Here is a 20,721-nt window from a genome sequence, read left to right as displayed (position 1 = left end):
CATGTGGACAAGCTGCTATTCTTAAAGCTCACCTTTTCAGTAACACTAGGATGCTTGGTAGCATTTCCTCATTCTGAGCCCCAAATTTAGCCAGAGCGCTCACTGCACCTGCAAACCAGTGAAAAAAGGTAGAAGGAGTGATTAATTGGAAAAGACAAGGAAGATGTTTGCCATTTATTTAGCTATTTGTATATAATGTTACTGCAGCCAAATATGATTAGGAAAACGTTATTAAAACAGTACCAAGGTTAAATGGATTTGAGTACTTATCTAACGCTAACAGGTGGAGTTCTTTAAAGTATTTGAATATGTCCTAGTTTCCTGATTCCCATTTAGCTCAATTAGCAATTCTCCCAACCCATTCAACTATTTTCTATGTGTGGATGAAATTCAGAAGAAATTAAGTAAAATGTGTTTATTTCAAAATGTTGTCTATAATCTGGTGCTAAAAGAGTTCAACTGCTACAACAAATTCAAAGGAGAAAAGCTGGGCCTCTAATATCCAGTTTCAGAATCTCCCAAGCATGATTGTAAAAGATCCTTGCTTGGGGATACCAGAAAGCTGCTACCAGTTAGAAATGATGATGGTGAAAAACAGTAGACCAAAAACCCACCTAAGTTTCCAAAATTCTTACGGCATGTTTTTTTTTTTCTAGTGCACATACCTGCCCTGACTTCTTCATGTTCCAAGACGACTCTGTTGTAAATGAAACGAATATATTTTGAAGGATTGTTGGTCTTTGGCCCTTCCTGGCCCAGCAAGTGGAGAATTCGGGTGGCCAGGACAGTGAATTCACAATCTTCAATGAACTCGCATAGGTGGGAGAGGCCGGTTTCCTTGCTTTCAACATTTTCTTCTATGATACCGATGATACATTCAACAATGGCTCGTTTGTAATCAAAGCCACCCTAAGCAGATAAGGAGAATGGATCAGAATGACAGATTAGGCTTGCCTTCCTCATGTGCTAGCTCATTATTTTATAAAGAAGACACATCTAGGCAAGCCAGGACTAAAACCTGTATGATCTCAAGTTCTAGGCTATGTTTCTTATGATTTGGTCTTATGATAAAAAGGTACTGCAAGAATTACATAGAAGACATCTGATCAAGCTACCCAAGATACTGTGGATCAATTTGTATTTCTGTCCTTGGAAGAATTTACACTTCTGTCCTACTTTTCTAGAAAGAGCTCCACTCTGTGAACTCTTTTGTATGCAAATGACTGGTGAAAAGTAAAAAAAATCTAACTATGCTGTGTAGTCCCAGAAAATTGGCCTGTTAGTACACAAAATTAAAGTTCCTAACAAATATTGGTTGCTAATTTTTAATTCAGGTTTAATCATTGTATTTTTCTTTGAACAATCTTTGAACAATTTTGTCCATTTCTTACTCCACTCTGCTTCATGTCTTTGTAACTAGGCACTGATTTTTCTACAGCCTGGGGAACTGGCCTTCGGCGTACAGAGATATGCTTATCCATTTTTTAGGAAATGAAAGGAAATGTCTGGAAATGAGGCTAACACTTCTGCTATAGGCACAATCCAATATGCCTAAATATTTGTGTGTTCAGGCTGAGATCATCAATTATTACTTATCAGAGGATCACTGGCAGCCTATCTGTCTATGAAATATATAGTAGTGCAGAGTTGGTCTAGCCACCTAACTCTACAACAGATATCTTGATTTGTCAAAGTCACCAACAACATTGAATGAAGGAGACTGGGTCCTATTTTTGCTATAACCTTTTGAAATTGAAAACTGCTCTGTTACAAGTTCTCTTTAAATTTCAAAGCAAGCAAACAAGGAAAGAAAAAACTCTTGTTTTTCTGCACAGCAAAGAGTCAACAATAATGACAATATCTCAAGCAGTCAAGCTTACCTCCTCACGTAGCATTGTGAAGAGGAAACTCATAAGGACAGCATGCTTGCGTGGATATTTTTGACAGAGGGCACTGATAGCCTGAACCACCACAACCTAGACGAAATCGGGAATTAAACAAGCACCATGAACAACCAGAATTATCCCCATCAGCCAATCCATCCCACAACATGAAACACGATGAAGGCCTAACACAAATAATGTTCCATGCCTTGAACTCATCCGAGATTTCAGACATGAATGAGGAGATCTGTTTCATGAGACGGTCAATGCTACTCTCACTGCCAGTTTTCAATAGAGTTGTGATGGCCAAGGTAGCAATGCTGCGATTGGAGTCGGTCACGAGATTCTCCAAGTCAAGGTTACAGGCAGTCACAGCAGACGGATGCTTCATGGCAACCTAATAAAGAGAAAACAAAGTAGAATCCACCTCATGCAAATCAGGTGACCTTGACAGCATTGATATACAATTAAATGTACATAAATCAAATGTATATCTGGAAATAATGAGCCAGATACATCTATTTTGCCAGGAATGTATCTAGCCATGTGCTCCTCATTCCCCCACCCCTTTTGCTTGCTTCTGGTTCATTCAGTCTTCATCCCTTCAATCCTATTCTTTTTAGACCACAATTTCCACTAATCCAGATTCTTCTCTTTTTAGTAAACTTGCAGTTTACTCACCAGGATCTTCAATCAAAGTTTGATCCTGGGATATGAAACAATCTATATTTCTCTCTCTTTTTTTAAATGCAGGAGCCATTCTGCCTTTATTTGGAAAAATAAGATTTGCTAAGTAGCCAAAAAGATAGCAAAGTATAAGAAAATTAAGGTTCTCTCATGAAGATTATTTCATAGGTAAACACAAAGCCAGGATTGATCTCCTGATCTTCCTACACTGCCACAAGGACAGAAGTTGGGCCTCACATGAGGAACCTAGAATACCCAACAGCCAGTGGAGATACTTGGATTCCAAATTGAGTCTTCAGAAAGCAATCACTAAAGCTATGCTCTAGGTTTCAGGTTCAATTTCTTGGATCCATCTTACCTTGTTGAGGGTTCGGACGGCTGCATAGCGAAGAGCTGCTTTGGGTGAACTACAGAACAACTGCAACACTAGGAAAGGTAACATTTATAAAACGTTACTCACACCATTTTATAAAAGGATGATTCAGATGCATTATTAGCAGCCTCACTATGTAAGATACCAGGGAAATGGGGAAATGATGCAGAAAAGACCAGCTTATATCCTTCATAAAGGCCCCAAAGAAGGCATGAATTTACATTTTACTTTAATAATTTATAAACTATCAACTGGGGATTTCAAGTAGTATCTTCTTCAGTTCCTTGTTTGTTTCCCTCATTAAGCTTCTTTCTTCTTGTGAAAAACTGACACACCCCCTCCCCCCGTATTACAAGATCAGGCCTTTCACTGAGACCATTAGACAGAGATAAGTAAACTGCACACATACCACACATACACACATTGTTGCTCTATGAGTTGTCACTATATTGATACTACTCTGCAATACAGTCCCAACATCTAAACATGAAGCAACATGGCTGAAAGTGTTAGTAACCTTACATAAATACAGCAACAAAGTTCATTTTGCAGCCAGTAAAACCTCATTTAGAATTAATAACCAAACCAAAACATGTCAAGTAGCTCAGCAAACCTTAAGCATGAAATCATTAAAAAAAATGTCACCATTACCAGACACAGCAGGTGCTAGTTCCTTAGCTGTGCATTCAGGCAGGTTAACAATGGCCGATGCTGCTTCATAGACCACCATTTCATGCTTGTTCCGTAAGCAGTTTTCAATGAAATCAAACAGTGGACTATCCCGGCTAGGACAAGAAACAAACAACAAAAAAACAAGAAAAATAAATATTAGATTTAAACACCCATTATCACTCACTTCATTTAAACACCAATGACTGGTTCTTTTTTTTTGTGATTAAAGTTCAGTGTATAAGTATTGGGTTGAAATTGCTGATCAGATGGTACAAACACCAGTATTCTTTAAATTTAAACAAGACAATTGCAGATGATAAAATATTACTAAATCATCAATAATACATTCTGCTCAATCTTGTTTTGTGAAATAGCAAATTTAAGAAAATCAACAGATTGCTAGTATCTCTATTGATATGCATATAATATATTATAGACATATCAACAGAGACAGTGGCTTATGCAATTGTGTCTTTACTGGAGACCAAAAAAATACAATATGGTACAGAATAAGTGTTTGGACATGTATTAATCGGCCGTGGTTTGGATATGTGTTGGTGACAGTGGTGGGTTTCAAATTTTTTTAGAACCTCCTCTGTAGGTGTGGCCTGCTTTGTGGGAGTGGCTTGCTGGCCATGTGGCTGGGTGGGAGTGGCTTGCCAGCCATGTGACTGGGTAGGAGTGGCTTGCCAGCCATGTGACCAAGTGGGAGTGGCTTGGCAGTCATGGGACTGGGTGGGCGTGGCCAACTTGTAAAATGTGGTGAAACTCACTTAACAACGCTCTTGCTTAGCAACCAAAATGTTGGCTCAGAAACTCTGGCATTTGAAGCACGCAAGTCTTAAAGCTGTCAAGTTACAAGATCCTTGCACCCCTAACCCTTTAGAAAAAAAAACTCCAGGGGTGTTCAAATTTGACAGTTTTAAGACTTGTGGACTTCAAATCCCAGAATTCCTCCTCTCGCTCTTCATTTTGATGATGGGCGGATGGGCAGGGGGAGGGAGCTAGAAGCGGTTCTAAACGGCACTGTAGATTTGTGGAATCTCTTCTATAGAAGAGGTTAGAACTGGCAGGAACCCACCCCTGGTTGGTGAGAACACGTGGTGGTTGATGAGGACATGTATTGGACTAGAACTCATGATTACCGTTTCTAGCCTGGTGCCTTTAATCACTTATACTGAACTGGCTCTATAGACCAGGGGTGTCAAACTGGAGGCATACATCATACACAAGCCATACCCACCCTAACTCCGTGAAGGAGAAAAACATTGCAAAACACCATGTGATAGCAATGGGATGCCGCGAGTTTGACACCCATGCTACAAACATATACATCATATTTTGAAGACAGAAAGATGTCCTTTTCTTACCCTCCAGCTTCTTCTTCAAGCAGCTTACTGGCGACTCGAATCATCATGCAATAGGCAAAAGGTGACTTCAACCCATGACGCATGAACTTGTTAAGCATCTTGTTGACAGCCAAGCGATCATTCTTACGAATGTGATACAGCAAGCCAAGAGCATGATACTGGAACAGGGTAGCAAAGGAAGATAACCTGTCAATTTTATTTCTATATTTGTACACATAAATTCATCAGACCGCACAGCATTATACACCCTGGATTAGTTTTAAAACTCTTACTTGGACCATGATATTATCACTAGATGCTGCCTCCTGAGCTTCATTCACCCAACGTTTTACTATATCAAAACTCGTCTTTAGAAGATGCTGTAAAGGAAGAAAAACAGAGAACATAGCAAGAAGATGCTTCAAATGTCAAACAGAAACATTGCAATTGGCGTAGAATAGCTCCCCCCAAAATTAGAACTTTGTGGCCCAGGAGTTACATTACATCATTATTTTTTTATTCTCTCTTTCTGTCTTATTCGTGATCTAAAATAGTGACAGTTTGTGCCTTTAAAATAATTTAGCAAAAACAAACACACAGCCACAGCCTTGCATTTTGAAATGGCTCCATCAATTAAGAATGGCCATGCACCATCCTATGAAGCAGTATATAAGTCTAATAAATAAATAAATAAAATAAACTCTACTAGTCACAGAATCGACAAAGAACTATTCATCTGTCAATTCTTTCTATGCCTGGGTCAGGTGAGGTTTTCCATCAAAATTTTCACTTTTTTTTTTTTTAAGTGTCCTGTTGGACAATAAGCACTCAACATTTCTTGCCTATTTCATAAATTCTGCAAGCACACGTACCAAAGAGGACACCAAGGCAGAGCTGGACACACTGGGAACCTTGTCGACGATCGCCTGCTTCATGTAGCGCTCAATAGATTGCAGCATGGTGGTCTGCAGGGAAGACAGAGCATGAGAGGCTGGTTGGAAAGGACATAGAAGAACATCTCCCACAACTTCCAAGAATGGACAAGGACCATAGTAAAGGAGCCAACAATGCAGGAAAAGGGAAAGAAAACCCACCAAGGGAAAAAAAAAAAGGAAGATGCAGATGATGATGGGAAGGTGTAAAAAATGACTAGGATTGCAAAAGATGCAAACGTTTCATACGTACATCTGTAATTTTGCAGAGTGCTCGCACAGCAGGGCCTCTATAGTTGTCATCCTTTCCTGTCATATCTTTTGTTAAGCTGGACAAAAATGGAACAGAGATGTTAGTATTATGTATTTATTATATCAGGTGTTAAGAGTCCAAAAATTGACTTCCCTGGGAATCTCAGTTGGAACATAATGTCTTTCAATACATAGGTGCCGTGTATATCACAAAATATGCACAATGCATATTATCAACGTAGCATTTCGTTGTGTAAACACAGAGAGAGTGAGATCAGATTCACCCATTGCCCTAATCATTAACCCTGCTTCATAGATCCCAATGGTTGGATGTGTAGCACATGCTAAGACAAATGAAACAACCCACACGTGTATATGTAACACACATATACACACAGTTATTGACTAACATTGGTAGACATCATTTAATATTTTGAATGTGGTCAATATTATTATGAACCTTACTTATAATTATTATTAATTATAAATCATATAATTAAAGAGCAAAAAGGGAAGAGAGGAGAGAGATAGAGAAGGAGGGCAACACATATCAAAACATATCTTGTTGTATATGTGTTTGGATACCTCAAACCAATTAAGTGGTGAGAGCTTTTTATATAAGCGTTTCAATAGCCTTTAAAAGCTACCATTTATTTTTACTTGCATCCAGTTTCATTATCTATTTTTAGTACTGCTGCTCCTCCCCCACAGCTTATATGATTGAAATGTTATACAGTTTGATTGATTCAAGTAGGAAATTACCTGCTTGTTACTATAATGACATCTTCCGAAATGCTAGACATCTCTTTGATGGTCAGGTAACACATTCTGCGGAGAGTTGACTAACACAGAGAACAAACCACAGACTTAGAATGTACAGATATTGACAGGACATATAAAGTGGCCAATATTGCAGGAAAAGATGAGGTCCCTATATATTTTGCATCTGGATAGCACAAATCAAAACTTAGAATCCAGCATAGGAAATAATAAGTAGGAAATATTTTCTCAAGAGACACCTGGTATGTGCAAATGGAGCCTGGCATCAAGCCATCGTGAGAGCAAGATGCCAAAGTTGTCATCCCAACAGTGACATCAATTCCTAGTCAACTCAGCTAAGTACCAATGCCACCCTTTCAGAGGCCCAGCAGAGTTCTGACTAGACAGCCAGCTACCAAATCCAGAAGGGAAACCATTTTTGAAGGGCTGATAACTGAAAGATCATGCAAGGGGTGGGGGGAGAAAGGAAATGGTTATCTTCAAAGGAAAACTGGGCTTCTATAGCCCAAAATATTCAAATTGGAAAGTAAAGTATGTATAGAAACATAGGTTCAAGGATATTTAAAAACAGAACTAAAAACATAGGCTTATGGAAAGAAGTATAAAAACAATAGGCATACAGCAATAAGGACAAAAAATTGTTAATAGGTATACGTTAACTGTGAGATAAGAGTAAAGCATCACCTATAAAAAGTATAGACACTGTAGATGCACTAGAATACGTTTCAAATATACTTACAAGTTAGTTTTCCAAGAAAGTGCTTAATTAGTATTTAAGTAGTAAACTGATCATACTTGGGATCAAAAGCTTATCCTGTACATGTGTGTAATTTTATCCCTAGAACAACCCATGACAACGGAGCTTCCAAACAGAGACCCTACATCCACTTTCCAGCCTAAGTAAATGTCAAAATGCACAATGAAAGACTCACATCATTGGACTGGAACAGTTTGGTCATTGCAAAGAACGATTCGGTGGCTTCCATCACACCAAGATGCTCTCCCTAGAATGAAAAGAAAAACGCACATTGGCTAGTATTTGTGCCAGTAGGTACAAATACTAGCCAAGAGACTAACCAAGAGAAGCTCACAACTAGAGTTAACCCAGCTGAGAGAAAAAAGTTAGTGAGAGCCAATGACCCCATCACAAAGAGTCACCTTTCATGTTGCCCTCAGACCACGCAGAAACTCTTTGAGACAACTGCTGGCTCCTTTACCATTGAAAAAAGAACTGAAGGGATTCTAGCAATTTAACTATAATGTTGGCAAGCAGAGCAAGTATTACGAAGCCCTTGTAAATAAAATCTCTCTTTTACCTGGTTTATGAGATACAAAATCTTTGTGAGGATATGAGCGCATTTCCGAGGATTTATAGGTGTCTCGTTGAAAACTCGGGCCTAGGACAGAGAAATGTAGACATGAGAATTTTGGGATATATTCAGGGGCTTTCGCCTTAGAAGAAAAGACAGGCATTATTTGGGAACTTACTTCTTGCAGCACAGCACTTTTTTCCAAGTGTTGGAAGGGATTGGAACCTCCCCCTGCAATGTAAGATAAGTCAATTTAATTAATGATCAAGGTTTTCACATGGGCAAAATTTCAATTGGAAAAGTCAAAGTTCATCTGCCCCTTAATAAAAGTTAACATTCCTGAAAGAAACATAATAACAAAAGTTGGAGCGATTAAAAGAGAAAGAAATGCAGTCATTCTAAGCAATTATGAACCTTTTCAAGTGCAAATGGCACCGAAATGTCACAAACTATTAACTGCCTTGCAATTAAGTAAATTAATTAAAGGACAAATACATTCTGTATTTCTCAACTTCATATGGGATGTGAAAAATACATAAGGAATAACGCAACTCCCAAACATTCAATGTTACAATGAGAAATTAAAAGCTAGGGAGATACATTCTTTACTGCCATATAAAAAGCACACAGCTTCTAGTCAGCTGCAGCTTTAGTTGGTCACTTCTTTAGCATCTTAATCCGCTGCTCATGTTTCTCAATATTTATTTATTTGGAAATGTATATTGCCACCTATTTGCACATGGCGACCCAAGGTTGCTAACAAGCATATGGGGAACCTGGGTTATAAGATAAGGATTCTGAGAAGGGAGAGTGTGCATTTGAGGATGGAAAAGTAGAGAAAGGAAAAAGAATAAGATACAGAGAAGTTGCACATGATGGGACATGGTTGGTTTTTAAAAAGTCATAAGATTGTGCTGGAATGGAACCAAGGGTTAACTAGTATTGCATTCTACAAGAATCAGCATTGGAACCAAGGGTTATCAGCATTACATTCTACAAGAATCTTGCAGATTTCAAAAGAAGCCATGAACGATACCGTCCTGGGGATACCATACAACTTTGAATGGTCACTAAATGAATGGTAGTAAATCAAGGATTACCTGTATGCTACCTCTAAGATCAGGGGCTACACGTTCTTAAATAATATAACTTGGGGTTATATTATTTAAGAACATGTAGCCCCTAAGTTTGGAGATAGCATACAGCTAATCCTTGACTTACAATCATTCATTTAGTGACCATTCAAAGTTACAATAGCACTGAAAAAAGTGACTTACAACTATTTTTCACACTTATGACCTTGTAGTATTTCCATGGTCATATGATTAAATTTAGATGCTTAGTAACTGGCATGTATTTATGATGCTTGCAGTGTCCCAGGTTCATGAGATCACCTCCTGAGACCTTCTGACAAGCAAAGTCAATGGGGATACCTCAATCCCTTGACAACCGAGTTATTAACAAAATTCACTGAACAACTTTGTTGCTTGCCAACATAAATTTTGGGCTCAATTGTGGTCATAACTTGGGAATGATCCATATAGCAGTTACAAAGAGCAGCTATTAACATGCTATTTCTTTTAAAATTGTCCAAATAGATGTCCATCACTTTCATGATAAACAAATTATCTGATTTAACAATATGTGCTAATAGTTCCTTTTTCTTATCATGATATTCTTTCCATTCATTATGTCTTAAATTTAGTTACCATGGAAAATTAATATACTTGTTATATTCCCTGGCTTTCCTTCCACCCCCACAGCTGAAGATCCTCAAATAATTTAACTTTTAGATACTGGTCTATCATGTTAACCAGGTAAGCAGCAGTCTCTGTGCCTATTCAAGTTATAATATCCTTTTTTTATGAACAGATTATGGTAATTTCATCTTCAGCTCCTTAATTTTGATCTCCACTGTGATGTTTGCATCTTCCTTCAAAGTTATATGGTGAAGTCAGTAATTGCATTGAATTATTATTATTATTATTCAATTGTATCACAGTGGCCAGTTGTTTCACCGGATTTGGCATTGATTACTAGTCGGGCCCCACCCAGGGGCCTAGGATGTCGTAACGTTTTTTCGTAATATGCGTGCAGATCCAAGCAGTGCGGCTTTTTGCATTTGACTGATGGTGATTTTGTTAATTTTTAACTGTTTTAAATGTAATTCCAGGCCTTTTGGAATAGCACCCAGTGTGCCGATTACCACTGGAATTACCACTGCTGGTTTGTGCCATAATAGTTGAATTTCGATTTTTAAGTCCTGGTATTTCGCGATTTTTTCATATTCCTTCTCATCAACCCTGCTATCACCTGGTATTGCGATGTCTATGATTGTAACTTTATTTTTCTTAACCAGTGTGATGTTTGGTGTATTATGCGCCAGTATTTTGTCCGTTTGTATGCGGAAATCCCACAAGATCTTGACCATTTGATTTTCGATGACTTTTTCAGGCTGATGTTCCCACCAGTTTGTTGCTGTTTTAATATTATAATTTTTGCACAAATTCCAATGGATCATTTGTGCTACTGAATTGTGCCGCAATTTATAATCAGTCTGGGCGATTTTTTTTACAGCAGCTGAGTATGTGATCAACAGTTTCATCAGCTTCTTTGCAAAGTCTGCATTTGGCATCCTCAGAGGAATTTTCGATTTTGGCATTTGTGCGGATAGCTTGTTCTTGCGCAGCCAGGATTAGTGACTCTGTTTCTTTTTTTAATGTACCTGCTGTTAACCATAACCAAGTTTTTTCACTGTCCACTTTATATTTTTTCCAGAAATTGGCCATGCAATGCTTTGTTCTGCAAACTCTCCATTCTTGATTTTATCACATCTTTTCTGTATTCTTGTTTCGTATATTGGGCCTTCAATAGATTTTTGTTCTTTACTTCGATTAATAGATGTTCTTGACTTTCAGCAGGTGCATGTTTTTATTCTTCAACTATTTGCTTCACTTGTAATAATCCTCTGCCACCTGATTTTCAGGGCAGGTATAATCTATCAGTATCACCACGTAGATGTAAACTGTAGTGCATTGTCATTAGTTTCCTGGTTTTTCGGTCCAAAATGTCCAAATCAGCTTGTGTCCAATTAACTATACCAGCTGTGTATCTTATAACTGGTATTGCCCAGGTATTTATGGCCATTATTATTATTATTATTGCTATTTGTACAGTCAACCAGTTATTTAGCCTGAATTTGGCATTTTATCCACTTATCGAGTGCCCCTCCCCAGGAACTGGGATAGGCAATGCTGTTGTTTGATGGTGTTAAAAGCATTGCTGCAGGTGTCGCAGGATGTAAGTTATTCTGAGTAAAGCTGTCTTTTATAACTGATTGATGGTGATTTTGTCAATGCCAATGGTGTTCAAATGGTCTCCAGATGTTTTGGGATTGTACCCAGGGCACCTATTTTTATAGGTACTACCTTTGCTTTCCTTTGCCACAGTTGTTCTACTTTTACAGTTGTAACTGTGAAAAACGGGTCATAAGTCACTTTTCTCAGTGCCGCTGTAACTTTGAACAGTCACTAAATGAACTGTTGTAAGTCGAGGACTACCTGTAGTTCTTTCTCTTAACAAGAATTGGATAGAGTAGGTACATTCTTATTAGTTGCAATGAATAATTTACACCACACACCTCTGACGCAATAACACTTCATTCATGAAATAGGAATTTTTCTCCTTTCCTAATATAGGGCACTTCACTCATTCCTCATTGGATTGCAGCTCCCGTAATTTCAGCCCCTAGAGATCCTGCAAACATCCTGACCATTGCTAACTTAGTTGGAAGCCAAGGGGAATTATGGAAAAGTCTGAAACATTTTTTGCTACTATCCGGATTTTTGCAGCCCGGATGGGGTAGCTCTTTGCAAAATGGGAATAATGGGGAGGGAGTAGCCCCGCATCAAATCTGGGAGGTCTACATAGGATTTCCCCACTCACCTGACTCCTCATCCTTCTTGTCAAATTTCTTTAGCATCCTGTCCGTGGAGGCGCAGAACCGGGTAAAGAAGAAGGATCGGGAGAAGGTACCAGATGATTAACCTCACCCCACCACAGGGGAAAGGGAAGGGAAGAAGGAAGACGCCGTGACAGACAGAACAGAAAGGATGGGAAACGACAGCGCCAGGTAGACAGTCCGCATCTGCGTGGAAATCTCCACTTCCTGCACAGGGGCCACTTCCTGCCAGCAAGACAAAGTTGAGAGACAGCTCAGCATCTCAGCGACGCGCAGCCGCACTCGTCAGCGGGCGGGCTGCAGAGAGCTCTCATTGTAGCCGGGCAGGAGAAAGGCGAAACGACGAGAAACAGGCCGGACGGTCACGTCACGGGCCTTGCAAGCCAATGATCGCGAGCAACCGCTTCAGGGCGGAAAGGAAGACTGGCAGCCAATCTCGGGCAAGGCGACAAAGGACGGAAGTGGAGAGGGCGGGGAAACGTGGGTGCATTGGAAGCAAGCGGGGAAATAAGCGCGTCCCGTTTATAACTGTTTTAGATTACGTTGGCGTTGCTTTTTTTTCTGGTGTAGAAGAGATGGAGGTTTCTTTCCAGATAATCTCCGTTTCCTTTGGAAAACCTCGATCTTTTTTTTTTCGTTCTCCCCCGCCCCGACCCCGGTTGTTTGGAGCTGTCAATACTTTTCTGTATGCTCATTGGAATTATTTTCCAGGAAAAAAAATACCTGGAGTTCTGACCCAAACTGGCCTCCCCCCCCCACTTTTTCTATTGCTACCTATTTTTGTTTTCCTGAAAAAATTTCATTGTTTGCACAATAAACAAATTCAGTAAAAAGATTCCAATCGTTTTACATTCCCATTACCTGGCAGGAGATGGGGAAATGGATGGAGAAATGTTCACATACTGGTAGAAAGGTAATACTTGTTGGCATAGACAGTTGTGATGAAAGAGTACTTGTTGAAATGAAAGTAACTATTTAAGATGCGTGCTGCTTATTTTGTTTAATGAAATCAAAATCTGGGTATGTCAGGACAAACAAAAGTACTGATAAGATGAATGCAAGGCATCAGGTATATCAGAAACATGCATAATGAAAGAAGGAGAGGATCAAAAATAAATTGGTATTGAGTTAATGTGAATCAAATATACAAGTGTGACTGATATAAAAGAAATATGCTCTGGTGATTTGAGCATACAAAGATAATAGGTATTTATTCATGAAACAAATATACAAAGAATGAATAGATTGAGAAGAAAAGGAAGGCCCAAAAACTTGTGATGATGGAATTGACAGAACCTCAAAAAGAGAGACATAAGAAATGTAAAGAATAGAAGAGAATTTGTGAAATAGTATATGGATATGATAGAAACAAACATGGTTTACAAAGATAGAAAATAATAGAGAAAAATATTGAATGGTGGTGTTAACTAAAATAAAATGTTTTTTAGCTCACATTTTTTCTGGTCTTTTTTATGCATATTGTTGCTGACCCTAAAGGGAATAGTGTGAAGGGTATGTTTGTTTCATATAAAGTATTATGATTTGCTTGGAAGTATCTCGGCTCACAAATTTGTAGGACTGCTATACAGGTGTCACCAGAAAGAAGATAAAAAGCAACACAGATTTCCGTAGAAAATCATTAGGCTTATGCAATGAAACAAACAAAGTGTTAAAAAGTTATATTTATGTAGTTACTTACCAAGTTACTTACTCTCTGTGGGCACGCGAGCCATTGCCCCAGTTCAGCTCCGCCGCACGTGCCTCCCGCCAGCCAATTGGTCATCGGGTCTCTGCTGCACATGACCAGGGTGGGGTGCATGCGGGAGACTCTCATGCATGTGTGGGAGGCATGTGCGCATTGCATTTTGGGGTGTTGGGTGCACGTAATTGTAGCGCACACTTTGGGCATTTAGTCTGGAAAAGGTTAGCCATCACTGATCTAGGATATGGCAATTAAGGGACCTGATTTTGCACAATCTAACGAGTTACTGATCCATTGCTAATGGACACTTTTGAAACCTGCTTGCTATCCTGGTGATTTGAACCAGTTTGGGCCTGAAAGTACCATTAACAGAGAATTCCTCTGAAAGCTGTTAAAAACCAGGCCCAGGTACACAAATAAAACACTTTATATACCATTCAAAACAGACAGTAAAAATGCTAAGAATACAAAAGGTCACAACACATTATCCAGCAGCCTATATACCCATATAAACAAAGATTAATGCCAGACAACCATCAAGTGGAAAACAACTTAAGGAAACTACAAGAAGAAAACCACACACCTCCATCACTGGCTGGACAAGCTACTGTATATAAATTGAGAAAGTCCACACTCGCTCGCACTGATTAGTTTACTCAGGCAATGGGAGCACCAAAACCTCCACAATTCTAACCTGAGCTATTCTCTTCTATTGGAGTTCTATTCTCAATTAAATTCTGTGTATTTTCTGTTTTGCTAGAGAGCATTAGTAACTTTTTTGCCTGGAATCCTAACTCACCTGTCTTCCAAGCCTATTTTCTTCAACCCAGGACCTCCACAAGAGTGGACTTCAACCCCCAAAATTTCCAATTATCATTATCCCTTGGTTAGAACTCTGGGAGTTGAAATCCATATATCTGTAGGACTTTAGGGAATTGAGGAAGGCTGTCCTAAGCTTTTTGCCAACTACACAGCTTTTTAAGTAATGAAATATTGATGAGTGATGTTATTTGGTATTGAGCTGTTTTGATACATAGGAAGATCAAACTTTAATGCACATATGAAACAAATCTAGAGTTTTGTTTTCAATTTCAAATTTAATTAGTACAAAAAAACAAATTTATTGAGATATGTACTGATAGGCATTGCTGGTGCTTGCCTGTGTGATTTTTGAGTCATTGTTGATGCCTAGCAGGGGTGGGTTTCAAAAATTGTTCGAACCACCTCTGTGGGCGTGGCCTCCTTTGTGGGAGTGGCTTGCCGCCCATGTGACCGGATGGGAGTGGCTTGCCGCCCATGTGACCGGATGGGAGTGGCTTGCCGCCCATGTGACCAGATGGGAGTGGCCTGCCACCCATGTGACCTGGTGGGAGTGGCCAAGACGATGTTATTACTAGATATTACTAATTACTAGATATTATTAATATTACTAGATCATTATTAATGCATAGATAACTGTGGGACATTACACACCACCCACACCCACAAACTATGACAGTGCTAGGAAAACACCAAAAAAATAAAAATCCCCCCCCCCCCCCCCAAAAAAAAAGAAAGACTGCCAATGAAACCAGTTTTTTTTTCCTAAGCCTAAGAACAGGAAAGACTAAGTCACTGGAATAAAAACCATCAAGGCAATGTGGAAAATGATAAAGGACAGGCACTCACAGAACCATCAACCACCTCAGAATTACCTAAACAAGTAAGGTGACCAGATTTTCAGATTGGTAAAGAGGGACACCATTGACCGGGGGGGGGGGGGGAGCTAGGCCACGGCAGTTACTGCCAGCCTGCGACCTTGCTAGGGACGTCTGGTCACCTTAATTATATACATCCTCTCTCTCTCCATCCATCCGTCTGTCTGTCTATCTGACTGCCTATCTAGTTATGGTATCCCTCTCCCTCTTTCCCCCCTCTCTTTCTCCATCCATCTATCTGCTTGCCTACCTATCTCTCTCTCTTTCTCTCTATCCATCCGTCTATCTGCCTGCCTAACTGTCTATCTAGTTATGGTCTCTCTCTCTCTCTCCCTCTCCCTCCCTCATTATCATCTATCTCAGTGTTTCTCCACCTTTTTATAAAAATATTTTTTTTATTTTTTTTGTTACATAGACAACACATACCCACAACAATAAAAACAAAACAAAACAAAAAGAAAAAAACCCATCATCACATATAGCATGTTGTTTGGTTACAAGTGTTTTAACATTTATCATTCTTATACATTTATTATTTCATTTAATAGGTTATAATATACAGTTTGGGTTGCTTTGTTTACCATCCCTTCCTCCTGTTATAACACCACCTTATTTTCCCTTTCTTTTCTCCCTTCCTCCCTTCTCTACTTTCTTCCTTCCTGCTCTCCTTTCCCTTCCTTCTTCCTGTACCTTTCTCCTACTCCTGCTCTTCCTCATCCCCTTCCTACCCTCTCTCCTCCTCTTTCTCTCCTTTCCATCCTCCTCTCCTTACCTCTTTCTTCTTTCCCCCATCTTCCTTTCATTCTCTCCTCCTTTCTCCCTTTCTCCCAACTCCCTTTCTGGGAGTTGAAGTCCACACACTTTCAAGTCTCCAAGGTGGAGAAAGACTGATCTATCTAATTAATATAATTATTTCTCCCTCTCTTTTTCACTCTCTTTCCAGCGCACACACGCAAATGCATAGGGCAGCCCACCTCACACACAGGTAACTCCGGGCGGCTTACGGGAAGAGGACAGCCGACCACTCACCCACGCGGGGGGGGGGGGGGGCAGGATTTCGCCAAGAAAAGTTAACTTTCCTGCGAAAGGGGCCGGCAGCCTCTCAGCTCTTCCCGGCCGGGAAGACCTCCCCCCACTTCCACTCCTGCTGCGACCCTCCTCCCGCCTCCTCGGAGCTTCAAGCAAGCTAACTGGGAAGGCTGGGGAAGAAGAAGAAACGGAGGCGCGAGGTCAGCGGTCCTTGGGGGCGTGGCGGAAGCGCTGCAAAAGCGCCCCTTTCCCAGCTCAGCTGCCGTTGCTGCTGCTCATGGCAGAAGGGGAAGAGGAGGAGGAGGAAGAGAAAGCGGCGGGGCGGTCCCTGCAGCCGCCGACGCGGGAAAGGTGCGCTTTGACAGGGCTCCCACAGCCCTGCCAAAGCGCCCCTTTCCCAGCTCGGCTGCCGTTGCTGCTGCTCATGGCAGAAGGGGAAGAGGAGGAGGAGGAAGAGAAAGCGGCGGGGCGGTCCCTGCAGCCGCCGACGCGGGAAAGGTGCGCTTTGACAGGGCTCCCACAGCCCTGCTAAAGCGCCCCTTTCCCAGCTCGGCTGCCGTTGCTGCTGCTCATGGCAGAAGGGGAAGAGGAGGAGGAGGAAGAGAAAGCGGCGGGGCGGTCCCTGCAGCCGCCAACGCGGGAAAGGTGCGCTTTGACAGGGCTCCCACAGCCCTGCCAAAGCGCCCCTTTCCCAGCTCGGCTGCCGTTGCTGCTGCTCATGGCAGAAGGGGAAGAGGAGGAGGAGGAAGAGAAAGCGGCGGGGCGGTCCCTGCAGCCGCTGATGCAGGAAAGGTGCGCTTTGACAGGGCTCCCACAGCCCTGCCAAAGCGCCCCTTTCCCAGCTCGGCTGCCGTTGCTGCTGCTCATGGCAGAAGGGGAAGAGGAGGAGGAGGAAGAGAAAGCGGCGGGGCGGTCCCTGCAGCCGCTGATGCCGGAAAGGTGCGCTTTGACAGGGCTCCCACAGCCCTGCCAAAGCGCCCCTTTCCCAGCTCGGCTGCCGTTGCTGCTGCTGTGGGCGGAAGGGGAGGAGGAGGAGGAGGAAGATAAAGCAGCGGGGTGGTCCCTGCAGCCGCTGAGGCAGGAAAGGTGCGCTTTGACAGGGCTTCCTCTCCGGAGAGGTGTTTTTTAAAAAGAAAAACCCTGCAGGCACCCAGCGACAGGGGCTAGGAACCCGGAAGTTAATTACTTCCGGGTTCACTGACGAACCGGATCGCAAGAACCGGTGCGAACCGGGAGGAACCCACCCCTGATAGTCACTACCTGGTGTAGTCCTTGTAGTTTTCTTGGAAAGATTTTGGACATAGTTTGCCATTGCCTGCTTCTAGAATGACTTGCCAAAAGTCACTTAACTGACTTTGTGCTTAAGGTGGGACTATAACTCAGTCTCCTGATTTCTAGCCTGTTGCCTTAATCACTACACCATCATGTCCAATCTTTTGTCTTGCCTGGGCTGCCTTGAGTGAAAAGGAATATTCTAATGTGTAATATAGTAACTATTGGCAAAGATCACATAATAATGTTAAAGTGTACAATCTTGGGCCACATTACCCATCCAGGGCTGCATGTGGCCATGGACCACAGATCATACACGCCTGCATTATCTCAAGCCTTCTTATATTTAGCATATTCATTAAGACGTCTTGTTTCTTGTGTTAAGCTTAAGCTCAAACTAAAAGAATTGCTGCCGTCTCTGATCAGACAAAAAGGTATTGTCAGCTGAAGGAATTAAAAGATGCACTCCATATTTTTTTCTAAACATCTCAGTACAACTGCTGAAAACATATGCTTAGCCTGCTGTGAAAATGCTCATCTAGCCAGCATGGCAATTGCTTGTATCATACAAAACTATTTCAGCATTTGCCTTCTGAATAATTATGATGCATTCACTAATCGATAGGTTCAACATTTATTATTTTGTTGCTGTTTTATTATTAGCATTAAATGAGATGGTAATAATTCTTTCTGGTTGCCAGTTGTTCTTGTGGAAAGTGAAGAAACTGATCGGCAACCCTTGCAAGTACTTCCTCCACCACTGATGTTTGAATAAGAGGAATATACCCCGAGAGAAAGACACCTACCGTAGCTCAAGTTGTCCTCAAAGAACATGGTCAACCCTGTGAGGAATTTGAGTGGAGAACCTTTTCTTACCGTGTCCTTTAAGCACACAGCGTAAATGCTCTCTGTACTTTGCACCAAACTGCCAGCCACTGTTATCTCAAAGTACTTAAAACATTGGAATCAGGGGTCAGTAAAAGGAGGTGACAATTCTTACTTGTTTGCAAGAGCATACATGATATTATTTCCACAGCAGAGTATCTTAGCGAGCCTGATCAGTTGCTCAAGGGAAAAAATGAAATCCAATTCCCATTACAATGCAATTGGATTGATGACACTTTTAAAGTTGCTTTTCTGATATGGTCTCTTTTCACCTGAAATTCCTGAATCTAATCAGCAAGGCTGATTCCGTACCCAACAGGAGGTAGTGAATCAAATTTGGTTATATACTGCAGTCTTCCCCAGTCTGACAGCTTGAGGGCTAAAACTATCATTTTTAATATTGCACAGCCCTTTTGTACTGGTTATCTTTTGTACTCTGGTACTTTAAAAAAAATCTTAAAATTAAAAACAAAAATAAAAGAACAAGGGACAACTGTACAGGTCACCTAAAGTTTCAAATGTAATGAATGTAGAAATATGTCCATTTTATCACTATCAAACTCCAGCTATTGCACTGCTATGTTAGTTGAACTGTCCCCTAAGTATTCCATTGAAGTGTACTCACTTTCAGTATTCAGAAATATGGATGGGACCACAGAAAAAGCTTTCTTCAGACCAAAGGCTACAGACCAAATGCTGAAGTCTGATGTGTGGGCTGAGAGGTAGGGGAAAATATCTGTGATGGGCCTAACAAATCAGTAAACACACTTGATTCAATGAGGTACTGTATACTTTTATTTGATTAGCACATTCAGATTTTTGCACCATAATATCATCAATAGAGGAATCTTACATAGAACCGAAAACAATTCTGCAGTGATATGTACATTCAATATTTTGAAAATACAACAGTGATAAATAGCGATAGCACCATATATACGTACACCAAGGTAGCCCTCTTTGGCCAACATTTTTTGCTTTCTTAAGCATATTGGTGAGAAGAAAGTAGACATGATGCATGTTAGTTTATTGTACTTTACTTGGACATTATGCACATTTGGGGTAGAATTGCTGCACTTTAATAATGTGAATGAGTAGATAATTGATGTTTAATCTTTAAGGCACCACAGGTGAGAAACCAGTTTTGCAAGAGGCTAAATGAATGTTCTACAGAACATTTCTGAAACATTTCTGAGCTTTCTATGCAGAAATCCGTAGAAACACTCTTTGCCATCTCGAGGTAAAATCCACACATTCATGCCTTTCCGAAGAACGAAGAGTGAATCTAGATCCGTGATGGTGAATCTCTGGCATGCAGCGCCCTCTCTGATGGCACACGAGCCATTGCCCCAGTTCAGCTCCACCGTGGATATGTGCACACCCCCCAACGGCCATCTGGCCTTTGGAACTCTGTTGCACATGTGGGGGGGAGAGCGCATGCAGAAGGGCATGTGCACATATGCAGGGATGGGTGCATGTGGGAACCATGCGTGCATACACAGCAGGTGGGGTACATGGGAGCGCATTGCATTTTGGGGGTTCGCACGTTTTGGGCACTTGGTTAGAAAAAGGTTAGCCATCACTGCTCTAGGTTAAGGATGACAAGGCATTGTCCCAGAGGCATCAAATTTTAGGAGACACCAAAATTGAAAAGACTTCTAAAGAAACAAAATAAAAAAGTTTAAAAGCGGTAACCGCTCACATTGTGAGTCACCGTGTTTGCTTGAGGATTAAATATAGTTCTGCAGTAAATAAGATGACAATGCCAATTTAATCCTCAAGCAAAAAATTGTCTGGGGCTTGAAAATCTAAAGAAAGAAAGAGGCAAGTGGGTGCCTTTTTGAAATTCCTAACAACCAGATGATGATCCAGACCATAGGGGGCGCCAGAGTAGAATTTTACCTAAGGCACTAAGATGTCTAGAAGTAGCCTTGAAA

The 20,721-nt window shown here is 40.9% G+C and overlaps 1 protein-coding gene across 2 annotated transcripts in view; it reads right to left on the bottom strand.

The window, feature by feature from the left end:
- Positions 1–18,800, bottom strand: part of COPG1 (COPI coat complex subunit gamma 1) — a 33,667-nt gene extending 14,867 nt beyond the window's left edge. The window contains exons 1-15 of one of the 2 annotated variants that reach the window (XM_032210318.1): positions 18,706–18,800; positions 8,417–8,469; positions 8,245–8,325; positions 7,861–7,932; positions 6,911–6,990; positions 6,150–6,225; positions 5,837–5,929; positions 5,258–5,344; positions 4,986–5,143; positions 3,595–3,728; positions 2,929–2,996; positions 2,092–2,280; positions 1,881–1,976; positions 666–909; positions 33–108 (exon numbers count right to left, since the gene is read on the bottom strand). In XM_032210318.1, coding sequence (XP_032066209.1) covers positions 33–108; positions 666–909; positions 1,881–1,976; positions 2,092–2,280; positions 2,929–2,996; positions 3,595–3,728; positions 4,986–5,143; positions 5,258–5,344; positions 5,837–5,929; positions 6,150–6,225; positions 6,911–6,990; positions 7,861–7,932; positions 8,245–8,325; positions 8,417–8,469; positions 18,706–18,733 — 1,535 coding nt within the window. In that variant the 5' untranslated portion in view covers positions 18,734–18,800. Of the gene's footprint in view, positions 1–32; positions 109–665; positions 910–1,880; positions 1,977–2,091; positions 2,281–2,928; positions 2,997–3,594; positions 3,729–4,985; positions 5,144–5,257; positions 5,345–5,836; positions 5,930–6,149; positions 6,226–6,910; positions 6,991–7,860; positions 7,933–8,244; positions 8,326–8,416; positions 8,470–12,183; positions 12,507–18,705 lie in introns of those variants that run through there. The other variant, XM_032210316.1, reaches the window with a different exon arrangement.
- Positions 18,801–20,721: the final 1,921 nt, after the last annotated feature.

The sequence above is a fragment of the Thamnophis elegans genome, chromosome 2 (genome assembly GCF_009769535.1).
Source record: "Thamnophis elegans isolate rThaEle1 chromosome 2, rThaEle1.pri, whole genome shotgun sequence".
In the NCBI taxonomy this organism is placed as follows: Eukaryota; Metazoa; Chordata; class Lepidosauria; order Squamata; family Colubridae; genus Thamnophis; species Thamnophis elegans.
This window is presented reverse-complemented; position numbering and strand designations above follow the sequence as displayed.